Here is a 22,490-nt window from a genome sequence, read left to right as displayed (position 1 = left end):
TGCAATGATGGTGGGGGAGCAGGGGGAGAATGCAGGCTTTTGCTGTGATTCACCGGCTTGCAAGAACTCTAGGTATGTATCAAAGGCCCACAGAGATAGGGATCATGCCTTTAGCTAGCTTCTTCACTTCTGTCTGTGGCTGAAGGGCTGCCTGAACAAAACAACCAAGTTCTCCAGAGTCAGCCATGAAAATGTTGTTTCATACAAACAAGTAGCTCTTGAGAGACTGTTTCAGATAGCTTTCTGTGGAGTCTGTCTCATGAGACAAGCAACCTGCCTGTCCCCCTCTTGCCAGGCAGGGCTGACATTTTTCATCATGCCACCACCCAATTCTCCTGTGGCAGTTCACAGTGGCATAGAGACCTGTCACATAGTAATGGCAGGCTGCACATTAAATATTGTGAAAAGCAAATCAGAGCAGCTTGCAGGGAGTTGTTCATTTTTGCACATCAGCCACAGGCTGAGCATTTCTGTGCTTAATGCCTACATGCCAGATACTGACTTAGCAAATACTATGCCAAGGAGCAGCATCTGTATCAGAGAGTGGAGGTGAGGAGTGCATGTAAGAACCCTCCTAAAGTAACATTTTCTTAGTGCTGATCTAATCTGAGCAAATACATATGAACCGACCATGGCTGAGACTTCAACCATGCTGAAAGATCCCTTATTTCAAATGTAGCATTTCTCCTACTCAAACTCAACTAGTGACTCATTCAAAAGTGGAATAAAAATCTGGTGAGGTACACAATTAGCATTGTCCTTGATGCACAGATAATTGAAGACACATACAGAGTGCCATGACTCATAGATACCTCACACAGTCGTTCAGTGAAAAACGGCTGACTAAAAAAAGGCTGGCTTTGGAACTCTTGGCCATATGGAACTGCTGAGATTCTTTTAGTAATGATTTAGTTTAGGAGGATCTTATAAAAGCTTCCCAGCAGTTTCCAGAATGCATGAGTGAGCATCACCACTACCTGTGAAGCCTCCAGGATTGCTGGTGAGATCTAGTAGCCCTCTTTGAAAAATTGATTAGGTTACCTGTCCTGTAATATCTAATTTTTAAAAGCAGTAAATATAGTTAAAGGATTCAAGAGTACATTCATAAGCAAGAAAATATTGGAATAGGTTGCCTATTAAATTATACCCTGCTGCGAAATGTAAAGCCACTCCTCTTCACTTTCAAATCCCCAATTTAACTGCTAGTGGTTATATATGATTAAGCAGTTTTCTGTCTTAAGTATATGCATAACACAGTTTTCCAATGAAGAATAAAGGATAGCTGCTGCAGTGGTTGAATTAATCAGACTTATCCACAAACAAATTTCATAAAGTTCAAATCTCACCCAGTCAAAGCAAAACTCCCTGCAGTAGGATATTTTTTGACTTCACTGTATTTGATGCTTGTAATCTCCAATTTCATGCTCTGCAAAATTTATGTATGTAAATCAAGTTTGTTGGTCCTTTGTTGCTCTGAAATCCAGGATTTCTCTGATCCAGATCTGAGACCCAAAAACGACCCCCCCCCAAGCCTTAAACAACTATTTTATTCCTTTAATCTGTATAAGACATCTCCTCCTGAAAAAAAGGTTTAATGTATTTTTAAGTACTAAGATTGATTTAAATCAGGCCAGCCACCCATGCTATATAGAGAAGCCAGAAAAACATCAACCTAGCCCTCCAAACATTGTGTACCATTTCTGCCCAAACAAATGTCTTCAATAATTTTAAAGTGACAGTGTCAAATTCAGCCATTTATCTTCTGTTCCTAAGATATCCTCTCCACTTCTATTTCTGCCAAACTTCCAATCAAGCTTAATTTTTGTTTTCTTGAGAGGAAAATAGGAAAATGTATTTAATTTAATTGTTTAAATATGGTCTTTCTCTAAAACCACTTATTTAAATCAATCCATTCTGGTACCGCAGAGGGTCATATTGCATCATACATAGGAACTGTACGTGCTACTAGCAAGTGAAAAGGTATGAAGTAGATTTCATTTCAGAGCTGAAGAAGTACTGGAAAGTCTGCTCAGAGGTAGTAGCAGTAATGCGACTTAAGTGGCATATTACTAAGTTGCTCTGTATTTCTGAGTCTGTCTTTGACCCACTTCTTGGGAGAAAGTCTCACCAAACCCAATGGAAGTATATGTGAACAGAGATACACTGTACAGGATTGTGTTGTTAATGTACATATCAATCAATCAATCAATCAATCAATCAGTTTATTCAGTCATTGACCAATATGTTAATGTACATAGGTTTCCACTGTCTTTTAAAGTAAACAGAAAAGAATTGATTTTCTTATATTTACCCATTATATATATCCTAAGTAAATAAGTAAAGGATATTATATATCTTTTCTCTTCCACCTGATATTTAAAGATGCCTATCAAATCACCAGAGCCATCATGGTATGGTGATTTGAATGTTGGAATAAGACATTGGGAGACCAGGGTTTGGATCCCTGTGTGACTACAGAAATATACTGGTTGATCTTGGACAAGTCACATTCTCTTTGCCTCAGAGGAAGGCAAGGGCAAACAAATTCTGCTAAGAAAACCCTGTGATAGGATTGCTGCTAAGTCAAAAATTATTTGAAGGCACACAGATTTTCAAGTTCCTTGGATCCAGTTTAGGCCACACAGATATGAATGCATTTGGGCTGCAGCTCCCTTGCTGCAATTTATTTTGCTTTCACCTGTTTGAGCACTGTTTGCCTTTGGAAGAAGACAGAGACAAAAATAGGTGTTGGATAGTTCCCCCTTTCCCCTGGCACTCATTGACATCTCTCCATCTTCTCCGCTGGTGAGGATCAGGTGAATGATAGTCAATGCTTTGGATGTGTCTTCCCGTTTGGGGGAAATGAAATTGTCAGCAAGATAAGTGGTGCATTTTTTTTTTCTTGGACCATACATTCTCAGCACAGTCTGATTCCCAGTAGAGAGCAGAGTAGTTATTAAATATACTTGGCTTTCTGTGTTAAGATTTCATCTTACTACCTTATGGTCACTGCATTAGTGCCAAGACATACGAAACAATGTTGTTGTTTTCTTTCCAGCTTCTTTCTTACTGTTTTTCCTATGCACTGGTGAGTTCATGCACCACCACTCCAGTTACTCTTGAATCACTAACAGCACAGTTCTCTGTATTTGGTATTCCTCTATACTCAGAAATATTGTCTTCAGGATTCAGTTTCAAGCCCTCCTTATCAAGTTTGCAAGACTCCTGGCAAATGTGTTCTTACCAACATTGTGAAGTACAAACCATTTCTTGCCAGAAACCCTTCTTTGTAGAAGTACAAATCATGATCCAAGAAGCCAACTCTTTCCCTGCAACACCATCTGCACAGCCAGTTGCTGACAGGATCCTCTATCTTCCTGGTCCAAGGTTTTCAACAGGAAGGAATGAAGAAAGAACAACCTATATCCTGAGGTTCCTCAGTTTCCTACCCAGAGCCTCACAATCACTAATAAATTGAAACCTATATCTAACAGAATAATTTGTTCCCAAAAGGATCAGAAGCCAAGAATAGTGATCCTGATGAGGCCTGGTAGCCACTTTGTCAGATCTTGGATACTCACACCAGAAAGAAGGCACACACTTCTTATTGTCCATGCTCTCTGATGCCAGCGTAGCCCAGAATCACTCTCCAAGCATAGGGCCTAGAATCACTTGTGTAGTTTACAGCATGGTTCCTGGTAGCCTGCTTTGGTGCATCACACTCATCCGTGTTTGAGTGCTGCATATGGTAGCTTTCCTTATCCCCAAGGGAATTCCTTCCTCTCTTGTTCTTCCAGGAGAGTCTGCTCTGCTCTGTCCAAGAAATCTTTATCTTCCCTGATTAATTATAGTGTGGATGGGAGACCACTCAAGCTATTATACCTTTCCTTCCAGCAAGGAATCCAGCTTGCACTAGATGCAAGTATATCTTTCTACATCCTCATGCAAAGAAACAAATATAGCAAAGATGTTGCTGGTCATTGTAGTGGTTTGTTCATGTATCCATGCCTATCATTCTACATAAGCATTAACAAAGCACTCTGTGCCTCCCTTCTCAAACTCCCCTGTTAAACTCCCATGCAAAATGTCTTCTTCCTCACTCTTCATCATAAACTCTCCGCAAGCTCCAGAGTTGTTATATAGAGCCGCTGCAAGCTCCATTCCAACCACCAGTGATTCACTTCCTCTTGGCATCCTCTCCTGCTCAGACCATATGTTTCAGCAGAACTCACAGACCAAAATACACAAAAGCTCACAAGCATGTCTCCAAACAGCTCAGGCAAGAAATCAGTCTTAATCCAAAAGACACAAGCTCACCTGTTTTGCCTCTCCCACCAACTGCATGCAAAATTCACACATATACTTACTCATTTTGTGAGCCTACAAAGACAAGTTATTTAAGTTAGTCCAAGATGCTATCATCAGAAGCAGAACATGCCTTTAGAAGCTATTACCAGGAAAAAAACTTTTTAAAAAAAATCTTAAATTCAAGTAGCTAAATGATGGCCACTAAAGCAACATTCTAGTATTTATTCTGAGTTTTAAAAACTGGAAGTAGTTACTACATTTATAGAAACCAGTGATTTATTGTGGAACTTATTCTGCATGCAGGGGAGTGTTGCAATCGTAATAGCCAGGGTCAACAATAAGTTGTGATGTATATGATTTTACTGTATTTTTAAAAATACTACAAGTAAATAACATGATATGACATGATAGCTTCAACAGCTGTAAAAGAAGTAGCTGCGTCAAAGTCTCTGATTTTACCCTTGCAAATATGACTCAGGCGTTTCCATGCTGGTTGTAATACAGCAGGGGCTAGAACTGTAATAAACCAGACACACTTTTTCGCTTCATTCTGAAGTAAGGACAGTTGTTACACTGGTACCACACAAACTACTGGAACCTGTTGAAATGACTTGGCTGGCTGAAGAAAGGTTATTACAGAAGGCCACAAGCTGCCTGATCCCCATGTTACAACCTGGGCAGCACACATGTTTAATTGTATAAAGAATTATATCCCACTGCAAACTACAGTTACTTCAGTCACAAGATCAGAACCCTCTAATGGTAGTCATACATTTGAGGCTGGCCAAACAGATTACAAGCACATTTTTACATGTAAAATATCATCTATGAAATAAGGCAAAAGCCTACCAGAATGAACACACGATCTTCACAAACCAACAAGGGAAGGGCATACCCAGGCTTTATGGGGCAAAGTGTTCCATATTGTTGGTGCAAGCCCACATCCCATAATCCCATTTGATTGTGCAAGGTCAAATGCCCTCTGAACAAATCCTACCAAGAAAACCCTGATATAGGGTCGCTATAAGTCAGGAATGACTTGACACAGCAACTTCAAATCGGAATCTTCTCTTCTTCAGTCATGCCTTAGGGTTGTCATAAGTCTGAAATTATTTGAAGGCACACAACAACACAAGAAACATTCTGAAATACTCACATTTGATTTAGATTATGCAGTCTAGATGCTTGTCCCTTACAACTCAGAGAATATTAAATGTTTATTTGATTAAAAGTCAAATGGAAGCAAGGGGGGTATTCTATGTTTGTTTTAAAATTGCTACTTGTGCTTGAAGCTTTTTGACTGGGCAAATTATGTATAAGATGAACAAAATCTCAGCAGTCCAATTTATAAACACATTAAACATATACACAGGAAAGAGGTAACAATTGAATTCAATTCTACTGCCTTAGTACAAAGTCATAGCAAACAACAAAATGTTATAGCACAATAAAATCAATTAAAAACTTCCACACAGGCCAATGCAACTCTATTAACTCAGATTCAAACGACAAACATTCTGTACTGTGTACTTCTAAACAGCAGACTCTGACAGAACAAATGTACTTTAGGGATCAAAGCAGAAAAAGAATAAGTAGTCAAGACCAATTTTACTAGCTGGGATAAATCTGCACCTGGAGTCGTTCTGCCTCTTTTTACTTTGCACAATTCTAAATTCCCTATTACAGGGAATGTCACAAATTCCAGAAGGTGACCAGGGGAAAAGAGGAAATGGCCATTCAGAAAACATCAAAACCTTAACACAGCAACCAAGTGACACACTCCATGAAGAAAAGAGCTTCTTTCCTAACTTGTGATTTATCATCCAATCCCCTAAATGGAAATCTGTAAGTAGCATCACTAAGGCGCATGATCGTGCCAGACATATGAACGTCATTAGGAACTGAGAACCTAAGTGAACTGCATCCAAATCACCAGATTAGACACATCCCGTTAGGCAGCAAATCTGGGAGCTTTGATTTGACTAAAATTTAACATCGTCCACAGATTTCTAGAAGCAACAACCCTCTTTGAATTTTGAAGCAGCTGTGTGATTCTTCTCTCACAGATGGCTGGTACAATTGAGCTCCCGGAGCAGTCTGCTTTCAGAAACAATTTCTGGCCATTTATACAGATGCTTTTTTGGCAGGGATAGAAGAGGGACATAAACATCAATGTCTCGAATTATCTCATTATTACTGTATTAATCAAAGATGATACGTAAAGACCCAAGTATTAGAGAAAGTCAAGTCACAGAGGGAAGTGAAAGTAAACCACAGTAACTCTGGCCTTGATGCTCCATTTTTAGAGTCAGAAGAAAGTCAGTTTCCAAAAGGAAGAACATATTTGTACCCAAGTAAAACATTACTGGTACATTCAAAGAACTAATCTTGTTGATGTTTTTTTTTTAAATAATTGTTTCTATAGAGAATGACCAAAAATACCTATTGATACAATTCATCTTGAGGCTTAAAACATGGTTTTGAAACTGGTATTACCAAAATTCCCTTTGTGAAGAGGTGGGCTGACTAGTATTGCTCTAAACAATTTGTGCAAAGAGCTTGAAATTGTGTTCAGAACAACGAATTAAACTGCAGTTAAGGTAGTAAAAAACTGTCCCATTTGCGGAGAGATAAAATATTTCATATACAGTTCGCAAAAACGATTTAGTAAACTGAAAGCAAAATAGTTAAACTGGAGAAATGTTTAAACTGAATGAGAACACCAATTATTCATTTTCTAAATAGGAGGATGTATCTCAGAATTTTAAAAATTTGTATGCATTACTTGATGCCACTTCCAACTTAACCATGTTTATCAAGAAATGGAGAGTAGAAAACTATTTTTTCACCATGATTTGTGAGACTATCGCCCTTTGGTTGATGTCTCACTAACGCCTACTCCTGGTCTGTATGTCCCCCAGTTAAAACTGAAACCACTGCTAAAGGTTCCCTGCTGTGGTTTGCCATCTGAACAAGTTACTGGAACACAAAGTAAGCAGACCCCAAAAGTAGCACATTTGCCACTTTAAAAAGCAGGCTTTAAAGTATTCATGCAGTTTTCCCAACATCTTCCCATCATCTCAAGTTAGGCCCCTGTGCCCAGAAGCTCATGCATAGTTTATGCAGCACTGAAGGATCAAGCAATGTTTCTGGTTGCTGCTTATAGAACCAGAAGTAATTTCCAGGCCAGTCTTCAGCAAACGCTCCCTCTCTGCACCACCTTTACACTGACGAACTGTTGCAATATTTATTCTGCTCATGCTTCACTTTCCCAGGTCATGCTGCCGAGTGTCACACAGCTGCAAAAGCCACCTGCCACTGTTACGTTGCCATTGTTTGTGGTGTCTCCCCCACCACTTAATTTTTCCTGAAAGGGATTTGCGCTCCCTTCTTACTCCCGTCCACCTCATCTTTAAAAGAGCTTCTCCCATTGCCTTTTTGGAAGGGGGGGGGACAACATTGCAAATAGGAATCCCAGGTGGCTCTAGTTAATTACCCTTGTGCTTTGGGAACCTAATGCTGCCTATTGTTAACACAGTAGTCTTCAGCCACAAAGTCACTTCATATGCTAATAAGAGGCAGGCTGATCCCCAGCTAATACCTCAGTCTGTTCAGGAGTACTGATCTTATGAGGTGGGGAGGGGAAGAGAGAAAGAGAGGGAGCCAGTACCAAAATGTAAACTGCACAAAAGGAACCAGAAGAAATTACTTCCTCCTTCCCAGAGGTATGACCCCTGGTTGAAATCGTCACATGACTTTCAAAATCAAATAGGAAGAATAAGGTAGAGAATAATTATTTTTCTATTTATTTTAGTAAACATTCAAACTGGGAGCCAGTCAAAACATTATCACTTTTCTAATTCAGAGTACGCTATTAAGCTGTCTGATATGCCACAACAGAATAATTAAATCTTGAACTGGAAGCCAAGTATTATTCAGAGTCATGTTTACAAAAGCTGTCTTAAGAATCTGTAAACCAACCAGCTATGCTCTGTTACTATATTTAATATATTAAATTTTATATATTGATGTTTTAATTGTAATTTTGTAAGCCGCTTTGATCACTTTCGTGGAAAAGCGGGATAGAAATAAAGATTATTATTATTATTATTATTATTATATCGTGTGGTTTCAATATACCTTCTCAGAGCAGTGTTCCAACACAGACAGTGCTTAGAGCTTCATAGGCATCATTTTCGCTACATAGGAAGTAAATAAAATTGTGCCATTAATAGAGGTGGGGTCCTGGGATCAATTTTCTGCCTCTGGGACTTCTACGGTTTGCTGCAGGGAGGAGGAGAAGGAGAAGATGAAGAAGAGCTCCTCTTCCTCTTCCTCCTCCAGGTGGTCAAAAGCCCCTTTCTGGTTTTGAAAAGCAAGTATTATTTTTTATTATATAGTGCCTGCAACTTATTTAAAAGCTGATCTGCTACTCCTACAGGCTTTACACATGTACACACTTTTTTCTGCCAGAAAAAGGACAGTTCTGGGGTCTGGAGAGGCCAAGGACTGCCTCAGGGAGCCCCATGTGGCCCCATGGCCACACTCTGCCTATTCATGCCATAACATGAAAACGGCATGTTCTGTTTTGTCACAGACACTCTAACGGAGCACACAAAGTAGCTGCAGATTCCAAACATGAGCAGTTGAGAAAGATATGGTTTCTTCATGAAAAACAGCATATAAAGTATTTTCCTTCCCCTTATGAGAGCCCTGCTGCATTAGAGTCCTGCCTGTTTCACAATGTGCGCCAGTAGTCATCACAAGCATTATCGTCCCAAAATCTGTTCAATCCCTCCTTGAGCTAGAATCTAAATCAAAGTACTAGTCCCAGCGAGAGTAGATCTACTGATTCTGTTGCTGAATTGTAAGCAAAGATTCGGTAAGTCTACTATTTGGAAAGTAGCAGGGACAATTCCTGCAAAAACCAAGGCTAGAATAAAAAAAAATGCTGACTGTGAAAAAGAGGAAGACAGAAAAGAAGATTGCTTTAACAATAAAAAATGTGGATGAATTAATGCATTCACCATAGCTTTCCTAGTAGAAAATAGAAGGATGCAATTTAGAGAGATAACCGAGTCAAAGTAACACGAACTGACAGTTCCTGGAATAAAAAGAACAAAAAGATAGATAAGAATCCATAATACCATCAAGATTACAAATCCAAGGAGGATTTTCAGAACTCAAAAGATGAGAACAATGTGGAAGAATAGTGAGAAATGGCAGATGAATAAACTGTTTAACAATATCAGGTAGGACTCATAAGAAACAAACAAAAGACAAAAGAATGTTATAGAACAGAACAGATGTTGAAGTTAAAGTAGCAGCTAATTGGCTCTCTCTCCAACTTTGAGTTCAATCTCCTCTTCAGAAGTCTTGCTTTCTTCTGTCTCCTCAGTCTGACCCAGCACCAATAATCTGTTTCAAAAGCAAATAGGAAATCCGTGCCCACAGACAACAGTCTTTTGCTGCAAACAAGGATCTGTACATTGTATAGTAATTACACACAGAGGCTTCTTAAAACCACACAAAATAAAATGTCAACAAATTAACAACCCCTTCTGAATTCCCATTTCCTCAAATCAGATTGCAAGGATGCAAAGATTTATTAGCCCACAAATCCAAAGTGGATCTGTGCTAGGCCTACTCCCAGAGATACTGAATCTACTAAGATTCTGGATAATGGAAGAGAAAGTACAATATTCCTTAAGAGTCCATTCCTCCCCGAATTTTACACACACACCTACCTCCCAATACATCTTGGATTGCTGGATTCATAGCAATTGGGGAATTACTAAACACAAGTACATGAAAAGCAGGTGGAGATTTCTTTGGAAACTGGGCGGCAATATGTTGAGAAAATAACAAATAAAAAACATCAACACCAAAGGTTCATAACCATTTTGGCACTTCTGGCAGAAGTTTCTGCCAACACTGTATGATGCCATCATGTAATTCTTGCATTGTAGATGGAGTTATTGATAGACAGTTATGATGAAGTTTCGACTCCTTCCGTTTCTAGGACCACTAGACTTTTGGTTCTCTTGCCTGTCAAACAGTTACTCATAGGTTAGAAGAAAGTTAACTAAAATACACCTCTAATTAATAAATAATAACTATAGAACATCATCAATCTTAAACTGCAAGAACAATAGTTAAAATAACCATGCTTTCTAAAAAAGAATATTAAACTTATCAAACTTCAGTGATGAAGCACAACTATGTTTATCCGTCCTGCTCTGAGTCCTGATGGATTTCTCCACTCTTGGCTTTGTGATTTTATGGGGTTCTAAGTGCACAGAAGTACTTGTCAAAATATCTTCAAGGCAAGACCAAGTTGTCTATTCTGATATAGAGTATGTAATCACAAATCTGAGATGGTAACCCTTCAAAATTAAGGGGTTTTGTTTCTATTAATTGGGCCCCTATTTAAATGTAGCATCACATGTACTGACCAGCGGCAGATCAGGTAAAGACAATCCCATTTCCTCACTACATGCCATGCAAGCTGAGGCTTATAGGAACTGATGTTCAACAACACAAGGAGAGATACAGGTCCACCACTCTTGTTTTATACAGTTAAAGCTACTTCTTGTGTGGGGCTCAAATGCCTGAAGTTCATTATTTGAACAGGTCCAGAAGCAACATGGTTTGATGCCAATCTTCTTGTCCCAGCCATTTTAAGCCATACCTACCTTTCAAATTAATTCTCTTTTCAGTACAGAATGAGCATGCCAATAATAAAAAGTGCCAATTAAAAAAACCTGCTAATTACAAGCTATAAAGAAATTACCAAGTTTAAAGGATTCCCTTTGGAGGTTATGTCACGATTTGAAGCAAGAAATGGAATTGAGCATTTATTCCACTAATAAACTGTGGTCCTCAAGTTCATGCTCTGACTTGGCTGTGTAATCTGCACTGGCAAACTTGCTGATAACAGAGGCTACAAAAGCAAAAACAGCATAAGCAAAGCCTTTGAGTTCTTCAATGTTTTCCACTGGGTCACTGCTTTTTCAGTAGCCGTATTTTGCTCCCCAGAATTAGTATAATGGCAGAATCACTGTCTTCACTATTTGGGCTATGTAGAAAATCTAAGGCGAAGGGTGGTAAATGAAACAAATTAAAAATATGATGTAAGATCCCAACCTACAATGGACAAAGCAGACTTCTGCAGAAGGTTGTGGAAAATGCAGATTCTCACTTACCTATGGTGCAGTTTGTAGTTATTTTTCTCCGCTTGGGGTTGTGTCGAAGCAGCTCTAACTCTCGTTTGGTTGGTTCCCATGTTGAATACTTCTCTCCAATACCTGATTAAAAGAAATATATATACATACTTCATGGGCACACTTGATGAAGAACTACAAGGATAATTTGCAGTGTAAACTGCACTGTCCATTAAGTTGGATTCCCTATACATATCATCCCAACAGCTGGCTTGCTTTTCTCTATAGTTCAGAAAGGCAGCAATTGACCTTCACAATATGTTCCCATAAACCTGTGCTGAAAGCACACAAAAGGCACTACTTGTAAAGAATTCCTATCGGTTTCTAAGTAACAGTGCTCCATCCTCTCCACATTCCCAACAATGGGTGGGGGGAAAGCCCTCAACAGTACAAGAGCAGATTGCCCCTCGTGCAGGAATTTGTTCCTCTTTCGTTTTAGAGAAGTCACTCTTCCAGCACAGCCTCATCTTGCAAGCTAAATTAAGAAAGGCTGAGGTACAGCCCCAGTGAACCAAAATCTATTCAACGAAATACGTAAAATAAACCAAAAACAGAAATCCAACTTAGTAGACAGTTCAACAACTCTATGCAATTATTTTTAAGAGATACACTGCAGAAACTGAGATATAATTTGTTGCTGTTGTCTGTACGCCCTTCAAGTCATTTCCAACTTATGGCAACCCTAACGGGAAACTATTACAGCTGTTTTTTGGCAAGATTTGTTCAGGAGTTTGCCTTTGACTTCCTCTGAGGCTGAGATTGAATATTCCTCATTCTACCCCCAATGTATGACAAGACAGTGTTGGGAAACTCAGCACAGTTTCAAAGACCATTTTGGTGATTGGCTACTCAAAGAAAAATCCAAAGATTCCACTTGGTTAGGAGACATCTCTTGGGTGAGTCCAAACTATTCTCTCAAACCATGACGTAACAATCTCAGGCCACCTTCTATCAACATAAATGTTTTAAAAATCTGTCATTCAAGCAAAGCAATGAGGTGTAGGGTGGGGAAACAGCCACCATCTGAAGACAGAAAGGAGATAAATCATAAGAAAAAAAAGTTAAGAAGATGGATTCAATATATGACAGGGGACATGCTCTTCCAGCAATTTGACTGCAACTCCTATCACAAGCATAGCCAGTGATGAAGGATTATGGAAGTTGTACACAAGCTTTGGAGGTTGCATGCCTTCTGTTCCTGGATTAGGTGGAGTAAGTAGACGTACATCTAGATTTTGAGATACTGACAATGCAATCCTCTACATGGCTGCTGAAATGTCAGCCCCACTGGGTTGAGTGGGCTTACTTCTCGGTATGTGAGGACACAATTACAGCAAAGGAATCATAGTTAATCTTAGAAGTGACTCAATGGAGACATGTGGTATTATTATATAAGGCCAGCTACTATTGATTATAAAATCATTTGGAATATTACAAGAAGTGCTATTGTAAAACTGAGGTTTAATGTCAATTAAAGTTCATCCTGTTCTAGGTGGAATGCACACTGCTCAGAGTAGTAGCGATACAGAATCTAAGTTTGAGAGTGAGCAAACACATGCATAATTCAAAAACAGGGAAGGCATAGAGCAAGGTTAGAAAAAACCCATAACTTTCATCACTCCACTTTCACAATGTAGTCATCAAATTCTATCCTCCCAGTATATTTTATCACAATAGTTTATTCTGAACTTTTTAAATTTACATGTCTTGTGCTTAGGTGTCATATTAATGGCAGAGAATATAGTCAAAAGGCTCTCCAAATTCCTAAGTAATCTATCTTTTAGTAATGGAAGGCTACCCATCTTAAGAGAGCTCCTATCAAGAAGGGAAACAGTTGCACTTGATCAGAACTATTGTGAGCCTTATGTCACTTTCTTTTTTTCCTAGTATGAAGGGGGGGGGGAATACAATCCATGAAAATAAAGGACGGAAGCTAATTTCCATTAAATATTGAATTAAACAGCTTCAGTAATTTGCACACAATATGCAGTCTGTATTTTGCAGTGATGGATGAGGCACAATGATAGAGAACCATGTATGACTACAGTGGGCCCTCCACATTCACTGGAGTTAAGAGCGCAGGATCCCTATGCAAGTGAAAAAAACACAAAATAAAAAAGCGCTGGAGTTCATACCTAAGACAACACCTCTCTGGGAATCTCTAAAATCTCTAGCACAAATCTGTGGTCAATATCTGCCAGACGTTGACCACAGAATTGCACTGGAGGACCTACAAATGTCTAGAAAAGTGTTCTCTTTAGGAATCTCCAGGTTCTCCAGTGTGACCTTTGGTGGACACTGACCATAGAGTTATGCTGGAGGACCTAGAGATTCCTAGAGAACATATTAATCAAATCCATGAATAATCAAATCCACAAAAGTCAAAGCCGCAAATGTGGAGGACTCACTGTATCTGTCGGAAGCTTCTCCAGAATCTTCAGCAATTTTTTTCAGACAATCCTATAATATGTATTGTGCTTAGTAGAGGAGCTAATCTGCTGCTGTAAACTACTACTGCTTTAACTGGTTGAAAAACATAAATTTTAACAGGGAGCAGTAATACAGGTGGCATGAAGGGTACATTTGGACCCTGCCAAGGGGTTTGGAATCTCAAGACAAAAAGAAAGTTGTAAACTACTATGTAGTATGCACAAGTATTAAACGTCTAGTTGATTATGTATCCATGATGTGTGATTAGCACCTAAATACTCAGCGAAAACAAGATTCATACAGAGAAAGGGAAGGGGAAAGAGTTGTTCAGAAAGTAGCAAATAATAAACATATACATACACTCAGTTATATACATATATATAGAAAGAGAGACAAACATTTAGAGCAAAACAGCTTAGATATTATCCTGTAAATCAGCTTTCTCTAACTTGGTGCTCACAAGATGTTCTAGACTGAAGTTGTTGTTGTTATTGTGTGCCTCCAAGTAGTTTCTGACTTATGGCACCCCCTAAGGTGAAACTATCACAGAGTTTTCGGAGGCTCAGAGCTTGTGACTTGTCCAGGGTAACCCAGTGGGTTTCTACAACCGAGCAAGGATTTGAATCCTGGTCGCCAGAGTCATAGTCCAATGTTCAAACCACTATGCCACACTGGCTCCATACCACTACACAAAAGTTGCCTATGCTGACAGGGGATAACAGGGTCATAGTCCCAAATTTGGGGGTGCGTTTTTGAAATATTTCTCCACATAACCTTTCGAAGAGAATGGAAATAAAAGTTTTGCTCAATTTTACAGTGTAACCCAACTGTATATGCTTAAAATGCCTTCATTTCTTGGAAAATATAGAGAAAATCAAGTTACCATCCTCAAATCTCTGGAAATATTCAATGTTTATTTGTCTTTTTTCCACGCAATTTGTTCCAGCATTAAATATAATAAAGCATGGTTTCTTTTTTACATTAACAGGCAAGAGTACTAACTAATCCGAAAAGCAGTGCTGCAAACACAACCAGATTAAGAATGATGGGACTGGAAAAATATTAATAATAATACTGTTTATTTATTGCCAGTTAAGTATTCTTCATCTGACAGTGGGTTTAGACAAAAGCCTTTCAATACAGCCAACCAGTGGGGTATTCAGGGATCAGTTCAAAGGCACACAGGAACAATATGCAACTATACTTTTCCTGCCTCTAAAGTGGGAAAAAGTCCACTCTCAAAATACACAACACTGGGAGAATTAGGTGATCCCTTTTCTCTAAGTAACCCCTCCTGAGCTCTGACAAATAAATGGTGTAATTATGTGGTTTGTCATGTAATAAAGCATTAAAGTTTTGAGATGAGTACTACACCGGGCATCTCCTGTTAAAAAGGATTACCAGTAAATAGCTAGCCAGGTGTATAAGCAATACTGGGCTAGGACTGATAGTGGTGCAAATAAGCTTCCACTATTCTCCTCTCATTAGTTACAATAACTGCCCTTAGGTCAGGTGAATATTATCTTGATATTGCAGGTAGGATGAGTGAAGCTAAGAAAATAGTAGCTGGACTAAAACTACCATTAGTTTCACAGCAGAGCTGAGATTAGAGCAAGGACTTCCAACTTGCATGCTTTACCACTCCACTATGGAACATTCTCAGTTCCCATGTATGTCATTTCCAATTTTTTAAATGTTACTAGGAGAGCTATCCTGTGACCAGTATTGAATAAAACATTAGATGAGTGTCCCATGCAAATTAAAACTGCCATCACCAGCAGAATGTGTCCAAAGTCTCTACCTTTGTGTTGTAAAGCTGTTGAAAGGGGTACACAGGAAAGACACCAGCAAACTCCATTAACATTATGTTGTGTCCCAAATGTAGTTAAATGAACAAAAGTTACATCCATTTGAATTGAGCTTGGATGCAAGTTTAACACTAAGCCTGCAATTTCAAACTACAAATCCATAGCTTATGTCCAGTGCAGCTGTTTTGCCCTTTCAAATTAATTACCTCTCCGGCCAAAGACAAGCACATTTTAACATGTTTAAGAGGTTATTCACTTGTTAAACAAAACACAGGGTTAAAAAAAAACTTTCCCAAATATCTGCAGTCAGCTACACACTTTCCATGAAATGGCTTTTGCTCAGAACATTTTTATGCCATCATGTCTCATTCCAAGAACTCCTTGCTAGCTTTCCCCTTCTTCTGACTGGACTACTTCAAAACTAAGGCAGCTAAACAGCTGTGCTGGGGATATATCACCTCTCAGCACTGTTTAGCACACACAAGAAGGTGTTGCAGGGTGGTAGGTTTATTTTTAAGAGCCAATTTTGAAGTTAAAATTTAGTTAGCGGTTGTTTTAAAACATATACGTTTAGTAAAAAGTCTTTACTTTCACACTTTATCACAAAGATAAGGGGGGAATGTAATTTGGAGTAGCTCAGTCATGGGAAGGTAATATTTATCAATGTTAGACACTCTGACACACAATCTCTATAAAAGGTAAGCTAAAATGCAAGGTGGCATTGTAAATGAAGAGTCTTGACTAAAAATGGCAGATAATCAGCAAAGGGACGCTTGTTAGTGAGATGCGTCACCAACTCACACTTCTTACCTGTCATTGTACACTGGTAGTGAGAAACCATTGTTGGGGTGAAGGCTAAAAAAGAAAAAATTAGGGAAAGCAAACTGAATAATAAAACAAATGTGTGTACATATACTTGTGTGTTAATATCTACAGATATACATACTGTATGTGTAAACAAGAGCATGTGCTTAGAAAGATGGCATACTCTATATAAGATAACCACACAGGGGGGGAAAAGAGCATTTCATAGCAAGGGTAGAGTTTCCTTGACTACTAAGTTGAAAAGGGTAACATTACTCTGCTTTATTGTTAGCTCTGCACAATAACAAGGAAGGGAGTTACTTTTTGTTGTTGCTGTTGTAATTTAGTGAGGTGTGCATACTAAAAGCAAACTAGCCCTTGAAGAGAAATAATCTCCACATTTATCTCACTCACAACTTGCATTGGTGTCCTGAAGCAAGGTCAACCTTCCTCTTTTCTGAATCCTACCTTCGATGGGTGGGAGGGCCAGCTATATCTAAGAATCAAAGTGAGCATTCTTTCAGGCAGATACTTAAAGAAAACCAAACCTTGTAGCTTCCAAGCTTTCCGTTGTTCTTCTTTGGCAATTTGTTCCATATCTTTGTCGTATATGTAATCTTGACACATAAAGCAGTATATACCCCCATACAAAAGGTCTATGGCTGCAGAAACAGAAGATGGTAGGGGAAAGAGAAAAGGCAACAGAAATGTAAAAAAATTAAACCAGAGCTTCTTTACCAGGATGGATGGGCATGAAAATAGCAACATTTTGCATGACCACATTTTAGTAGGCTACCTTTCTACTGCCAAGCATCTTAGTCAAGTGCAGCAAACAGCATTTAAAATCTCTGTCAGTTTTGCCGATAGTTAAAATTTAGTTATCGTCTATGGATTCCTAGGATTTCAAATGGCCAACATTATGCAAGTATAGTTTTCTGTGGGTTTCCGGGCTACGTGGCTGCGTTCCAGAAGGAGTAATGCCTGACGTTTCGCCTGCATCTGTGGCTGGCATCTTCATAGGGTACTTCATCCTTCGAAGATGCCAGCAACAGATGCAGATGAAACGCCAGGAATAAATTCTTCCACGTAGCCTGGAAAACCCACAGAAAACTATGGGTGCCGGCCATGAAAGCTTTCAACTTCACTATGCAAACTCTTTCTCTCCAAACCATTATATCGGCATGCCTCTTAACAAGAACTAGGATACAGAAAACAATATTTGTTATAATCTGAAAAGGTGTTTAATAGTACAGAAATCTGAAATAAGACAATAATTTACAGCATGGTGCACCAAAACCACACTACTCTGTAATGCAAAGATGATCAAAGTCCATTTCGTCTAAGTACACAAACCTGAACAGCCTTTATAAGGTGGGAAATCAGAGCAGGAGAAAAAAGGAACAGCGCTCTTTATTATCTTGGCAGCACAACTGTCATATCACTTGTCCACTTACTACCGATGATCGTTCCTTGCCTTGGTCTCATGTGAAATAAGCTACAATCAGTTTTAAAAGCTCATGGACCAATGTTTATTCACACTCATGGCCTCCACAGGTAAGTATGCACTGAGAAATGTAGATACTATGTGTGTATGCCCATCAAAAGTAACTCTACATATGCTTTATAATAAGCAAGAGAAGAGAGAAAGACTCCCAAGAGCTAGTGATCTCCAGTACCAACATGGTACTTTTTGATGCAAGAGTTGCATGAACCAAGGGGTGAGGAGACATTAAAAGTAAAGCAACTGTATAGTATAGCATCAGCTTCCTTGTTTTGGAAGTTTATGAGACAGAATTATAATGGAGTGAGAACCATGAACATCTAATTTCCTTTCAAATCTCTAGGTACAAGAATAATGGGTACTAAAGAACACCATGCATACCAGGAATGAGAGTACCTCTTTATTAGATTATAAACCTAAAGGCAAGAAACCTGTCAACTTAAGTATTGTAAACCGCTCATGAAAAATGCTATGTACACTGATAGCACTATATAGTTAAATAATAAACTACAAATCACTTCTTCTAACAGGCCAATGACCAAGAGATTTTTCATGGGCTTTAAATAGCCTATTATTATTTTCGGATGTACCTCTCTGTGTGTCTCAGTTATGGATCTCTGAAGTTTGCAAAGAAATAGTCAGGTACGCAAACCATACTAGTAGGTAAGATGAATACTCTTCAGCCATACAGTGCCTTTCCTGAACCTATCACTCTTGTCATAACTAGCATTTATGAACAGAGGTGACTGTTTTAATGAAAAATGCCAGTTATCTATTTTGCACAGAACATGGCTCTTGCTTATATAACAGTTACATATAAAGTATCCGTTGCTATAGCAATAGGTGGGTGGGTGGATGGATAGCAAGAGACTTACAAATATCTGAATGTTATCTTTTAAAATAAAGCCTCGAGATTTTTTTCTAAATGCAGTTGATATATATTCTGTTCTGCGACTCTGCTTCGAATCGGCACAAGCTTAGTAATTGCAGTGTAAATTAATGACAAACAAATAATACTGTCAGTTGCCACTAAATATTCCAGTACTTGAAATGCTGTACCTGATGAAAAAGAGAAACCGGATATTCGTGACTCTCTTTTCCTTCTACTCAATGAAGAGTTATGATCCTATAGCTTAAAAGCATTCTCTTATGATCCTTTTAGGTCTCAGTTAATACAGTACAGTAATATCATTTGGAGATCCACCCATTTATAACAGGTCACTAATGCTGGCCAATTATTTCTAGAGCAACCTTTTCCAACCATGCCAATGCATCCAACTTACAACCTAGTTCAACCTATTACTGGCTCTCTCCATTATCTTACTCTATCTTTTTTTAAAACAAACCCTTCGAACATCAGTATGAACACTAAATTAAGACTGCATCTGTATGATGAGAGCAATTCTGCAGAATGATGGAATTTATTCTGGACAATGTAGGAATGTATTTTCTGTCAGTCATTGGTTTAGCTGCACCACTGCATGTGTTTTCTAGACCTCAGGGGATGGTAGGAAAGGGGCATACGTGACTACAATAAAAAGTTTCCATTTTGCTTGCTTAATACAGCTCTCAGGTCATAATGATCCCAGACATCAGGAAGCATAAGAGAGCTTGCCATATTCTTCAATAGCAGCTAAATTTCTGTTTTCCATTTGCATTATCAAATGAAATGTTTGATCTTGAGATGTCAGATATGACCATAGTGACATATGCCTTGATTACATCCCATCTGGACTACTGTAACACACTCTATGTGGGGCTGCCTTTGGTGGGGTTCAAAATGCGATGGCCAAAATACCATCCCCCAGTTAAAGAGAATATATAACTCCCTGGTTTAAACAGCTCCACTGGCTACCAGTGGATTCAAAGTACTATTCAAAGTGCTGGTCATGACCTATAAAGCCTTACATGGATTAGGTCCAAACTATCTGGAAGACCGTATCTTCCCATATGAACCTGCTGGAATCCTTAGATCTATTGGGAATCCTTGGATCTATGAGTGCTGCATGATGAGGTGAGCTCCCATCACTAGTCCCAGCTTCTGCCAACCTAGCCCTTCGAAATCATGCAAATGCAAGTAGATAAACAGGTACCACTTCGGTGGGAAGATAACAGTGTTCAATGCAGCCATGCTGGCCACATGACCACCGATTTGTTTTCAGACAATGCTGGCTCTATGGCTTAGTAACAGAGATGAGCACCACCCCCTACAGTCGGTTATGACTGGACATTCATGTCAAGGAACTATATCTTTACCTTTTATATGGGGTGCGTCCTTTAGATATGTTTTTTAACACTGTATGTTTTTTATGTCATTTTACACTGTTTTCACACAACGGAAAAGCCAAGGGCACAACTCAGAGGAATACAGATACAACAACTCCCATATTTACGGGATGTGAAAGATGTTTTCAAGATACAACCAATGTATGGCAAGATGGCAGCTCCTTAGTGCAAATATCTAATCAGCCCATAAATGTGTGCCTTTGAGATCAAATGTTGGCATTGTCTACCTAATTATATTTAGTTTCCCCATTCTTTTGATTTTCTTTAAACATTTCTATGCTTTATATTTTATCTACTCTCCCTACATGAATTTGTCTATATAATCAATTCCCATAAAAATGGGTGTCTTAATCTTTAATGCCCTAAATAGCTTGAGACCATATTATTTGAAGGTCCACTTCCCTTATATAATCCTACCTACATGCTAAGATCTGCTTCACAGATTGGTCTTTGAATGTTTCTCATTAAAGTTGGTTAGGTTGAAATGCACAAGAAATAGACCTTCTCTGTGATGGTCCTAACACAATGGAATGGCCTCTCTATTCACAAGTCTTGCCTCATTTGTACAGGCATTTAGAAAAGCTTTGAAGGCTTTCCTCTTCAATGCTTCTTTTTAAACAAGATCTTAATTAGCGTATGTGGCACAAAGCAGCTTTTTCAAAAAAGTCTCTATATTGATTAACATGGCTAATATAGTTTTGTATCTTCTCTTGCTCTTTTAATGCGCAGCTCTGTGTGGGGGCATAGACTGAAGAGAAGGAACTGCCTTATCTATACCTTCAGACTTTCATTCCTGAAGGAAGGGCACATTTTTATGGTTGATCTTATGTATGTTATCAACTATATATCTTTCTTCTAATTTGTAAACTGCCTTAAATCCATGTTTTAGAGGAAATGTAGTATACAGATGATGATGACGACAACAACAATGATGATTTTACTAGACTTCAAACATTTTTACTGGCCTCAGTGTGGCAGAGGAGGTCCTCCCATACCTATGGCTATGGCCAAAACTATACTTAAGATTCTGAATATGCACAATATTGCACTAGTAAGGTACCTTAATTTTTTATGTTCACTTGCCTACAACTGTCTCCGTAAATAGTTTTGGTGTCCACATTTTATAAAATAATTTACTCACTTTTCTGGGATGTGGATCTGTTCAGCATTGGACAGGATTACAGTTAAGCAACTATTGCACAATCTCTGAAACCGCCATTTCTCAATTACGTTTTATATGCTTTAATACCTTCCAGAAAATCTTTTATACAACTTGTTTGCCATGTAACAGTGTTGTCACAGCCAATGGTGAGGGAGCTGCAGTCAAACATCATCTAGAAGTGTGCACGATATCCACTCTTTTTTTTATGGGCAAAGATATGCTATAATGACATCATAAGGAAGAATCTGGTTTTATAAGATTGTTGGACTAGCCTCTCATTAAGAGTTGTTATAGATTTTTGATCTTGTAACTGCAGTACTTCTCCATTACAAGATTATGGTCCTGGATACACTAGGGCAATGCCACAGCTCAGTAGCTGAGCTTTACATGGAAGAGGCCCCAAATCTTCAGACTCTCAAAGAAGGGCCAAGAAATACTTCCTTCTGATAGCCTACCATTCAGGCAATATTGAATTAGATGGACTGATGTATTAATTAGATCTATGGCGTTTCTAATGTTCCTTTGAGGAAATTGTGTGACGTTCCAGATGCTGCCTGTCCATTCCCAATGTTCTTAGCCAGCATAGATCTTAAAAGACTGAAATTTTGGCAGTTGCAATTCAATAACATCTGCAGGGCCACATGATTCCCATCCCTAATTTCTTTTTCCATAGGAAGAATAGGAAAAGAGATTCAGGCAAAAAATTTTGCAGTGGTCCCCAAACTGTGCTCTTTAAGGGATTTTGAACTTCAGCTCCCACAATCCCAAACTATTGGCTAGCATGGCTGAAGCCTCTGGGAGCTGAAGTCCAAAATCTCTTAAAGGCACAGTTTGGGAACCATTGTTTTAGGGGATGGATTCTACCCTTGGGCCTTTGGCACACAGTAGATGCAAATACTTCATTTCACAACATACCTGTAGCTAATGCTACTAAAGCTCCACAATTTGGTGCCTGGAGTTTCAGTTTC

At 38.8% G+C, this 22,490-nt stretch overlaps 1 protein-coding gene across 4 annotated transcripts in view; it reads right to left on the bottom strand.

The window, feature by feature from the left end:
* USP22 (ubiquitin specific peptidase 22) overlaps nt 1–22,490 on the bottom strand; it is an 83,366-nt gene that overhangs the window by 35,661 nt on the left and 25,215 nt on the right. For 3 of the 4 annotated variants that reach the window (XM_042437459.1, XM_042437460.1, XM_042437457.1), the window contains 3 exons: nt 17,122–17,235; nt 16,580–16,624; nt 11,514–11,615 (listed from right to left, as the gene is read on the bottom strand). In XM_042437459.1, coding sequence (XP_042293393.1) covers nt 11,514–11,615; nt 16,580–16,624; nt 17,122–17,235 — 261 coding nt within the window. The remainder of the gene's footprint in view (nt 1–11,513; nt 11,616–16,579; nt 16,625–17,121; nt 17,236–22,490) is intronic. The other variant, XM_042437458.1, reaches the window with a different exon arrangement.

This window comes from Sceloporus undulatus, chromosome 8 (assembly GCF_019175285.1).
Source record: "Sceloporus undulatus isolate JIND9_A2432 ecotype Alabama chromosome 8, SceUnd_v1.1, whole genome shotgun sequence".
In the NCBI taxonomy this organism is placed as follows: domain Eukaryota; kingdom Metazoa; phylum Chordata; class Lepidosauria; order Squamata; family Phrynosomatidae; genus Sceloporus; species Sceloporus undulatus.
This window is presented reverse-complemented; position numbering and strand designations above follow the sequence as displayed.